The sequence below is a fragment of the Natrix helvetica genome (genome assembly GCF_964273705.1).
Source record: "Natrix helvetica genome assembly, chromosome: 1".
Lineage (NCBI taxonomy): Eukaryota > Metazoa > Chordata > Lepidosauria > Squamata > Natricidae > Natrix > Natrix helvetica.
The window spans coordinates 126304472-126315845 of NC_138548.1; the positions used below are offsets into that span (position 1 = coordinate 126304472).

The 11374-nt window shown below is 43.0% G+C and overlaps 1 protein-coding gene across 1 annotated transcript; it reads left to right on the forward strand.

The window, feature by feature from the left end:
- Positions 1 to 822: 822 nt before the first annotated feature.
- Positions 823 to 10490, forward strand: LOC309385278 (tubulin alpha-4A chain). Its single transcript, XM_081939545.1, has 4 exons — positions 823 to 977; positions 7325 to 7547; positions 8037 to 8185; positions 9461 to 10490. Exons 1-4 carry the CDS (start codon positions 975 to 977, stop codon positions 10430 to 10432), a joined length of 1347 nt encoding a protein of 448 aa, XP_081795671.1. The 5' UTR covers positions 823 to 974; the 3' UTR covers positions 10433 to 10490.
- The last annotated feature ends 884 nt before the right edge of the window (positions 10491 to 11374 follow it).

Below are 11374 nucleotides of genomic sequence, written 5' to 3' on the forward strand. Positions count from 1 at the left end.
TTTGAGGTACAGCCACTCCTTACCTTATGGACAACCTCGCCAGATGTTTTCCCCAGGGCCTTATATATTTAAAGCTGATTTTGACAGCAATCCATTTCAAGCTGGCTGGTAATACTTTTGGGTGTGTGTGAAGGAATATGGACTCACGATATTGTTACTGTTTATCAGTTATTGAATACAGTAATGAAACTTTCAAAACTCCTGATACAATTTACCCAGAAAGCAAAGAAATAGTTTATTTAGCGAAAAAGAAAAAATAGTTTACTTAGAAAGCTAAATGGAAATACATATCATTAAAACATGTGTTCTATATCTTGTATGGCCCTGAAACTTTCCTTGCCTCTGAAACTTCAGTTGTTGAATGTTATTGAAGGTTTTTACGGAGACAGAACAATTTATTAATACCAAAAATAAAAAAAAATGGACAGCATTAAAAAATGGAGTACTGAATTGGAATATATTACTCAATAATTACATCCGGTTTTACAGGATGTAAAATATGCCTGTAATAAACCTTCTGCAGATTTCTGCTAATAGCCATTCTGATCTTTGTTAATCCTAGTGGTAAATCATCCGGTATAAAAGTAATGGCGGGGGGGGGGGGGAGACAGTCCCCATACTTTGAATTGCTACCATAGAGAAAAAGAGAGGAGGCCGTTTCTTTAAAATTGTGTGTCCTCCATCAAAACGTGAAGGGGAGGAGGGAGTTGAAGCACGGTGGCCTTCCAAACCTGGCCTTCCCCGCTTCCAGTTGAGAACGAAGGCCTCTCTTCCTAAGAGCCGCGTCGCCAGTTCACCACGAAGGCTCGGGAGGAGCGACCTTTTAGGCACGCCTCCTTCTGGCAAGGCTGCCCGCCCCCTCCTTTATAAGGCCACTGCGGTAGAGCGAGTTGCACCAGGCGTAGCTGCTTCTCACCGAGGCTTCGTTGCACCGACTCAGCGTGAGATTTCAGCCCCGCCATACTTTACACACCATGGTAAGTGATGGTGGTGGGGAGTGTAAGCGTACCGCGTGCTACTACTGTAGCAAAGCCTCCCTGCGCTACTGAATGGGACACGCGTCCTAAGTCGCCCGCGCGGAAGCTGGCACGATTCTGGATTGGACTCTGGCCGTCCAGTATAACAGGCTGGGCGCGCTTTTGAGTTTTTTCGCTCTCCGGTCAAGATGAACGTTTTGGCTGTCCGTGGTGGTGGTGGGGCTCTCCTCCCGTTCTCAGCCCACCTCACCTGGCCTGTGCGGAGAGCAAAGGGAACGGGGGTGACCCCGGTGTGCATTTCAGGGCCGCGCGGCAAGAGAAAATGCAGGCGCGTGTTCCAGACCCGCGGAATGAGCGGGGGCGAAAGAGGCCCAGGCCTCTAACGCTAGTAGTTTTGCGCGCTCGCCCGATTCGTCGTCTCTCTTGCTGCCACGCGCTGGTGCAAAGAGCAGGAACAGCTGGGTTTGAGGCGCAGGTTTGCTCATTGGCAAGGGAGGCTGGCAAAGGAACCGAGCGAAGGTGGGGGAGCGGGAAGAGAGAGAGAGAAGGGCGCTTCCAAGCCCAGCTTTGCCTTTCCCCGGTTGGTAAGGGGAGCGGGGAGAATATTCTCGTTCTGAAGAGTCGTGACTCGTGGGGCAGATGGTCCTCTATACTCGCCCCCCCCCAATACTCGCCGATGGGGGAGTAAGAGGTTATTAATAGGCAGGTGGAAAGAAGGGAGCATCGGGCTGGGACGCTCCCTCGGTCGGCTTCCAGCGAAATCCTGGAGCTGGAAATAGCTGGGCCCCCGGCCGGGCTTCTGGCCAAAGTAGGTAACAGCCTCTCCTGTTTCATTTCGTGGAGGTGGGGGGGGGGAGAGATCTGTACTTTGAGAAAGGGTGTCCTATATTTAGTATTCCAGTCTCAGCGAGCGGGAAGCAGCCCCCTCTTCCGAGACAAGCTCTGCCATTACTGCGGACGGGCGTGGGGACGAGTTGGGGGGGGGGGTTGCCTATGTTTTCCAAGGAGGAGACTCGTTCTCCCAGCTCCGGGATCCAGTTCCCTGGAGGCTGGGGCGTTTTTGCATGTGTGTTGCCTTTTTTTATTTTTTAAACTGCGTCACTTGTGAATATGAGCGAATGGGGTGTGGAAAGCGGAAGCCAGGTTTTTTTTTTAAATGGCGTGTTCGTTTTGGCTAGCCAATTAGACAATTGCGGCTCTTGATTCGAATCTCGGAAGGAAAAGTACGAATATTCGCGCCATTTAAGAGTTCCTCCGGGCCGCCTTATTTGTATCGTTGGCAATGAGGCTTTTTCTACACAGCAAAATCGCTGGATTTGTTCTAAGCATCAAGGGGCTTGTAAGAGATCTGCTTCACACATTACACTGTCTTGGTTTGCTGAATAAAGCGCAGTTGACTGGATTTATAGCATGCTAAGTCATCCAACTTGTTTGCCATTACCAGTAGTCCTCTATTTTTTTCATTTTATTGGATTTGTCAACCGCTCCCTCTCCCCTAGGGGACTCGGGGCGGTGTACAGACAGAATAAAATACATTATATACAACAATTACAAAACCCCATAAAAACAAATTAAACACAAGTCTGTACAATAGTGCAAAAAATAATCAGAGATTAAAACCAAATTAAAATACCCCAAAATTTAAAATAACTGGCCAGGAGAGTCGAGGGATTAGATCATAATTGTGGTTGGGCCAGGCCAGCTAATTGGAACAGGTGGGTCTTGAGTTTCTTACCGAAGGAGCTGAGATCAGTAATGATTCTAATGTCAGGGGGGAGGTTGTTCCAGAGGGTCGGGGCCCATCACTGAGAAGGCCCTACTCCTGGGCGTCGCCAGCCAGCATTGTTTGGCGGACGGCATTGTTTGGCAGACGGTCCTCGACTTACGACCATGATTGAGCCCTAATATTTATGTCAAGTGGGAAATTTGTTAAGTGAGTTTTGCTCCGTTTTACAACCTTGCCTGCCACAGTTAAGTGAATCGCTGCAGTTGATGTTAGCAACCCACTAGTTGAGTGAATCTGGCTTCCCATTTGACTTTGCTTGCCAGAAGGTTGTAAAAGGTGATCACGTGACCTTGAGAAACAGTATCTCAATTTTGATCACATGACCATGGGGATGCTGCAAAGGAAGAAGAAAATGGTCATAAGTCACATTTTTCAGGGCCATTGTAACTTTGGTCACTAAATGAATTATTGTAAGTCGAGTACCTGTATTGTCTGCACTCACATAACATTCAAATCAGACTGTTAATACCTTACAATGAGAGGTGTTAAAAACTGGGTTTTTTTTAATTGGGAGGATTAAAAAGCATTAAGCCAATCAGGAAGCTTGAAGAATCTTAAAGATGTTAGTGGGCACACTTTTATTCAGAGGTGCAAGTGTATGAAGTATTTCCAGAGATGTCATTCAGTAATTCTTTTATTTATGGGCTAGGCATGCTAGGCCAGTATTTCCATATGAGGAACTGAGGGTAAGAATTTGCTCAAGGTCATCTAGCAAATTGTAGCAAAGATCAAACTTGACTTTAAAACTTGTATTCAGGGACTATTCCCTGACATCATTCTCTGAATTTTGATGATTCATAGTACTTGTGCAATTGGATTTGTCAGCATCGGTTATGGATGCTGTTGGGAATTGGGGGTTTGGGGTGGGAACCCAAATAAAACCATGGTTATAGAGCATGGCAAATTGATAGGGGAGTACAGTACTGAACAAATGATATGCAGCTAATAAAAAAACACTTCATTAATTATCAGTAAGAGCCTTGCAATGACACATACAATTTTATCAAATATGTCTTTCCTATGTGTTCCCTGGTAACATTCAATGAATCAGCAAGTTAAAAAAAATAAGGTATTTGTTCTCTTTTTCTGTTTATTCTGCAAGGAATGAAGATAATTACATGCACTCCTATCATTTTTATAGAATTACGTGATATTGAGTTTAATAGGATTTTATTACCTTGTGTAAGAGTGCCTAAGCCCTTTCTCCACTTAAAATAAATGTCTTTCATTTAGTTAACAAGCCTGGAAGGGATTGGAAAATCTAAACATTTTATTTCCAAATTTAATTTAGTTTTATGTACTATTTTACTCTTATCACAAAACTGTAATATTTTACTTCTGTGGAGTTGGGACTATGGCCAAGAATTAATTTTCGTATGGATTTATATTGCCTCTGGTTTTATCCTCTGTACTACACTACTTAGTTTGAGCTTTTAATGTACAGTATAAATAGCTTGAGAATGCTATCTTGGATAATTGTGCCTTGAATAAGTGAATGAGAGATGCTGTGTGATGGGGGAAGGGGCTTATACAGGCAAAACTAGCATAGAGTTTTGTGGGGCAATTATGTCACTCATTTGGGACAAGAATAGTCAATCTATCATCTCAATCTGGCTTCCCCCCCCCCCCTTTAGCAATGGCTTATTGGTTTGTCCTTGTGGTTGTGTGTTTTTGGTTTTATGATTCTGTTTGTTTGCATTCTAGAAGGGAGCTGTAAAAGAGTACAGCACAGCTGTGGAACACCACTCACCAATGTGGCATTTTCTGTGTGTTAGGATTGCAACTCTTGGAATGATTGACTGGTTAAGGAAACATCTGTCTAGGTTTATGTTCCTTCTGGAATTGGCATCCTCTATGAGTCAGGTTTGCTTGATTTTCCCCACTACAAGGGATCCAGTGAAGGGGGTTCTGAGTAGGATCTAATCTGATAGATGCTTAGGCCTCATTCTCCATATGAATAAATTACCACTATGAAGAAACACAATTAGTCCCATAATGTACATTTGCAGCTGGAATACAAACATGGTTTTACCATTTCAGAGAGAATGCCTAGTTTTAAAACTATAAGTAAGATTCCATATATAGCACCCTATTTAAATTCAGATGCCACCTCTCCTTGGGATTAAAGTTCTCTTACTTAAAAAAATTAAACCAGACCATTTCTATCCAAGCATTACTTACTCTGAACTCACCCCTTCTCCTTGGAAAGATGGATAATATGGCCATCTTGGAATTACCATTTTTATTTAAAACAGTGTTATATGTGCTCAGGTTCATGCAGTACCTAACTTCGATGACCTCACAAAGGAGGTTACCAACTTCATGGATAAAGTAGGTCAGCAGACTGTTTCAACCAATAGCTGCCCTGCCCTGATCATAAATATTTGATCCACTAAACATCAGCAGGCACAAATTCACCAGCAAACATTTGAAATCTTTGAGCTATATCTACTGTGTTTTTTGGAGTATAAAACGCACCCAGGTTTTGAAGAGGCAAACGTTTTAAAAAAGTAGGTAGGTAGAGAGGGAGAGAAAAAGAGAGAAATACAGTAGGTAGGTAGGGGGAGAGAGAGAGGGTAGTTAGTTAGGTAGGTAGGTAGATAAATGGATAGAGAGAGAGAGAAATACAGTAGGTAGGTAGGGAGAGAGAGAGTGTAGATGGAAAGAGAGAGAGAAATAGAGAGAGATAGAGAAATACAGTAGATATGTGGGGAGAGAGAGAGTAGGTAGGTATATAGGTAGATAGAAGGGGGAGAGAAATACAGTAGGTAGGGAGAGAAAGAGAGAGTAGGTAGGTAGATGTTTCCAGGTGTGGTTATCCATGTTGGAGAAGGAAACAGCTGACAACCTGTAGCACTTAAAACTTTGTTTCTGCTGGGACAGCACTTGATCAATATAATTTTCATCAACCACTCTAACTAAACAGCTTTCCGAAAGTGGGGGGAAAGTTTTTGCACTCTGCAAACCTCCCCAAAATGGCCCGTTTTTTTTAAACAAGGCATGAATAACCTTGGGGGGGGGGACTTGCAGAGTGCTCCTGGGGGAGTGGGGCCCCCAAAAACGAGCAAAAAACCGGCCCGTTTTTCGTGAAAACAGGCCATTTTTTTGGTCAAAAAATTGCATGCATAGCCTTATGGAGGCTTATAGAGTGCTGCTGGGGGGGGGGACTGCCCGTTTTTTGCTCATTTCGGCCCTCCACAGCCCCCAGGGGCTGTCTGAAAGCCTTCATAAGGCTATGCACAGCCATTTTGGTGAAGGGGCGGGGCTTCAGGAGGCAAAAAATGCTGTATTCGGTGTATAAGGTGCACCCAGATTTTCAGCCTCTTTTTAGAAGAAAAAGGTGCGTCTTATACTTTGAAAAATACGTTATTTGACTTTTCCCACCTTGATCACTTTGTTCCGCAGTATTGTGGACTTGAGGGTGTTGTTGCAGGGCTGCAGATAATTCAGAGAGGCTTCGCTTTTAAACCTAAATATCTTTAGGGAGATGATGAATAACAGGGTCCTTCTTCCTATTTCTTTCTTTCTTGAGCTCCAATGAGCTTTGCTATCTTTGCAGTTGTGACTTCTTTCTGAACTGAAATCTGCTACAGTGAACATCACCACTGTCTTGATACTTTATTGGGTAGGAAATGTCTAAATTTAAATTTGGATTTCAGAGAGAAAAATCCAGATCTTGCTGAGCCACAACTCTCAGCAGTTCATGGCAAATGATAAGTTCTGCAACATCTGGAGGACCATACGTTTCCCACCCATGCCTTAGGAAGAGGGAAGATGTTGTGCCCTAACATGTTTTCTTACTTTGGGTGTTGCCAGAGTGTATCTGTGAGAGGGGGGCATTTAATTTAAATTTATTTGTGTGCTATGTTATAATGTGGGAAATGAACATGCTAGCAAGGTTTGCATGCATTTTATAGGCTATTGATGTGTAGGTGTGAAAAGGAAATTCTATTTGCACATGTGAAGTGGAAGGCGTGGAAGTGCACAGGCTGGCAGTTTGTACAAAGTTCCTTGCGGCTTTGGTGTGCAATAGATTTCTTAATTCTGCTTCCTGTTTTGCTGACTTCAGGAACTGCCGCCATTTCATTTTGAAATGGTCACCTAAACTTCTTGATGTAATGAATAGCTCAAGCTCATTTATTCCCTTCCAAAACAGTTACTTTGGTATTACACTTAACACCTAAGTAAGTACTATTCCTGTTACTATAACTCGTAATTGCAGAAGTACATAGGCAGCTAAGCTGCATTTGTTATCTCTTATGCTGCATTGTTATTGTTCCCTTCTTCAGTAGATTTAGAAACAATTCCATTCCAAATACAGGTTTGATATGGATGTAGTGTTCATTAAAATTCCAAATGAAATATTCCTGATATCCCATTCTCAAAAATGAAAAGAAAATCATTATCTCTTAACTTGTAAGAATACCCCGTTGAGCCAATGGCCTCATAAACCCACCAATAATGGTACACAAGATGGTATATCTTAGCTCTATCAAACTCACAGCTTGATGCCTTGCTTTTGATACCACACTGAGAAGTCAACTTTCTCTTCTTTTTGTAGCGTGAGTGTATCTCTGTCCATGTTGGCCAAGCAGGCGTGCAGATGGGCAATACTTGCTGGGAACTGTATTGCCTGGAACATGGAATTCAGCCAGATGGACAGATGCCAAGTGATAAGACCATTGGTGGTGGAGACGACTCATTTACTACCTTCTTCTGTGAAACTGGGGCTGGGAAGCACGTCCCCCGGGCTGTCTTTGTGGACTTGGAACCCACTGTGATTGGTGAGTAAATCTATGGAAATTTTTGACTCTTAAGCCTCCTAGAAGATAAGAGCAGTAACTCTTCTCAAATAGGCTCAGATTCATTCAGTTCTTCTTTAGACAGAGAGAACATGTGCTTTTAGTCTGAATTTCATATGGGTACCTTCTTCTCCAATTCACTCTTACATGTATGGTATCTACTGTGCCCAGAATTACCATTCAGTATGGCTCCTATGGGAGAAGAAACTTGACTTACCAACTCCTTGTTCAGTTCCCACAGAGACATTCAGTTGAAAGAACTCAGTAAAGTAGCCTCCTGATAAAGTGATTCTGTCCTAGAATGAGAAGCCTATAAGTCCTCTGGGTCTTAAGCTTCTGCAAGATTTTGGCTGCACTCAATACCCTTCCTTACATGTCTTGTTGAATTCTTCAGTTTGATAGATGTTCTGCTTGAAAATATACATTGCACTGTAATAAACTTTATATTACCATCCTCTTAACCTTTTCCAGATGAGATTCGTACTGGCACTTATCGTCAGCTCTTCCATCCAGAGCAACTAATCACTGGAAAGGAAGATGCTGCCAACAACTATGCCCGTGGACATTACACCATTGGCAAGGAGATCATTGACTTGGTGTTGGATAGGATTCGCAAACTGGTAATAACTGCAATGCAGGACAGGGGGATTTAGACACTTTGGAGGAATGGAAGGAACTCTGCCTTAGACTGGTGGAGATGTTGGGATAGCAGGGTCTCGTGGTCCAGGATGGCTGTTGGTTATTTATGCACTTTCTGGATAATTCTAGGCATTATTTTGCCATGTTGCACTTCTTTGGAGGGTGGGTAGTTGTATTTCATTTCATTATTCCATCCATTCATGTTGTTGGGCTTTAGAAGTTGAGGATGCTGAGTGCAATGCAAATGAATGGGAAATTCTTCCTTTATGCTTCACCTTTGTCTTTTTACATCCTTCTGACTAGAAAGAATAATCTGTCCCCCTGATTCTAATCATTGTTACTATATGTGATGTTCCCCAATTCTAATTTTGTCTCAGCCACTCATTATACCTTTAGGCCAGTGTTCCTCAATCTCAGCAACTTTTAAAATATGTGAACTCCAACTCCCAAAATTCCCCACATGGCTTAAAGTTGCCAAGGTTGAGAAACACTGCTTTGGGGCCTATACCTTTCATGTCCCTGCATTGCTCTACCCATCCTCCGTCTATTCATCAGTGCTTCTTCCCACTGATCCTTCCCCTGTAAAGGTAATAACGTTGCTCTGGATTTAAACACTAATTCCCAAGAAACCACTTTCAGTTCAAAATGTTGCCTTTGCTCTTCCAAACTTTTATCTCTTCTTCTTAGTTCCTCTTTATCTGCTCATTGCTTGCTCACTCTTTTTTTTCTCTTGCTTGTAACTGTGGTCAGAAGCTTCTTTGAATCTCTGGGGAGGAAGGACATGGGGGGGGGAGGGGGTTTGCAGCTGATTGGCAAGCACTCCCTCTTCCTTCCTGGAACCAAGCGCAAGTTCTCAGGAGACTTGAACTTGGTATACTTGGCATTCCAGTGAATTTCTTCATTGCACTCCAGCCAACCCTGTTCCCTTGTGTAATTGGTTGCCATAATAGTAATACCAGGCGCTGCCTTCTAACCTTGAAAAATTACTTGCTGTTAATTAATTATGAAACAGAAAAGATGCCATGCCTGGCTTGGTTGTATAAGGAGGTTTTGTGTGTGTAGTTAATGATTTGGGGCTAATACCCTGAGGCACAAGAAAATGACCTCCAAGTAACCAATTGGTTGAGACGGACATCTGTAGAAAGTAAATAAAATAGTGGAATGGATTTTCTTGTTCAGATTTGCCAGGGAAGAATAATACTTTGCACTGTAACCTAAGACATACAAACCGATGGGTGATAATTTCTTTTTCACAGGCTGACCAATGTACAGGACTCCAAGGATTTTTGGTCTTTCACAGCTTTGGAGGAGGAACTGGCTCAGGATTTACTTCCTTGCTGATGGAACGTCTCTCTGTTGATTATGGCAAGAAATCCAAATTAGAATTTGCTATTTACCCAGCTCCACAGGTCTCCACAGCTGTGGTGGAGCCCTACAACTCGATCCTCACCACACATACCACCCTTGAGCACTCAGATTGTGCTTTCATGGTGGACAACGAAGCCATCTATGATATCTGCCGAAGGAATCTGGACATTGAGCGGCCAACTTACACAAACCTCAACCGCCTTATCAGCCAGATTGTGTCCTCCATCACTGCCTCACTGCGCTTTGATGGGGCTCTGAACGTAGATCTGACAGAGTTCCAGACCAATCTAGTGCCCTACCCTCGTATCCATTTCCCTCTGGCTACCTATGCTCCGGTCATCTCTGCAGAGAAGGCCTACCACGAGCAGCTTTCTGTGGCTGAGATCACCAATTCTTGTTTTGAGCCTGCTAACCAGATGGTGAAGTGTGACCCCCGCCATGGCAAATACATGGCCTGCTGCCTTTTGTATCGAGGGGATGTGGTGCCTAAGGATGTCAATGCTGCCATTGCTGCCATTAAGACCAAGCGCAGCATCCAGTTTGTAGACTGGTGTCCTACAGGCTTTAAAGTGGGCATCAACTACCAGCCTCCCACTGCAGTTCCTGGGGGAGACCTAGCCAAAGTTCAGCGGGCAGTGTGCATGCTGAGCAACACCACAGCCATTGCTGAGGCCTGGGCCCGCCTGGACCACAAGTTTGATCTAATGTATGCCAAGCGGGCCTTCGTGCACTGGTATGTTGGGGAAGGGATGGAAGAAGGGGAGTTCTCTGAGGCTCGGGAAGACATGGCTGCCCTGGAGAAGGATTATGAAGAGGTGGGCCTTGATTCCTATGAAGAGGAAGAGGAGGGAGAAGAATAGCTATAAATGCTCTACTTTGTCTGGACCATCTTTTTCATTAAAGTAAGCTTGACTTGTATCTAAACTACAGTGATGTGTTTGTCCCAGACAGAATTCACATGGAGCATTTCTATCTAATGCAATTTTTGCTCAGAGCTTGTCTAGTAGTTCTGGCTGCCTTACTTGACAAAGGAAATATATATAATTGTAAACTGAACAGCACATCCTAAAAAACACCATCTCTACTGATAATTTTGGCAAAGTAATAAAATTTAAGTTACAACATACACTTTGCACATTACCTTGTAACGATTACGTCTGCACCCATTCGATACCATTTCCCACAAAAGCAAATTCATATTTTGATACAAAACTTTAAAACAAAGAATGAGGACATTTTGATTTAAAATAAGAATTGAATTAGTTGAAGAAACTGAGCCTTATTTCTGAACAATAAATTATTCACCTATTTTCCAGCTGTGGAAATTCCATGCTTCTGTATGTATTTTGGGAATAAAAGTTGCCTTTTGAAATACTATGTTTCATGAGCTGCAGGTGTCAGAATAGGATGCCAGGCTACAATGTTGCAAAAACCAACAAAACTACCAAGTAACATTTTAAATCCAAGCCATTCCATTAAAAGCACTGTGATAGGCCCAAACCTATCATAGACATTAAGTCTGAGCAGGTATCTGATTTTTGTTTATTGAAACCCATGAAAGAAAAGTCCAGAAAATCTTAATGGGACTCTGCTCAAGCTGAGATCTTGTTAGCTTTAACAATGCAATAGTAACTGCATTCAATAGTTATGCTGAGCCAGAAAGGTTCACAATCACTCGTATAGCAAATGTTCAGAAAATACCTTAACTCAACTCTGCTTGTGTATCTCATAAACAAAGGCGACAATTCTCTATTTGCTGCCCCCTTCAGGGAAGAGGAGCCAAGGCTGGGCCCAAAGTTGAG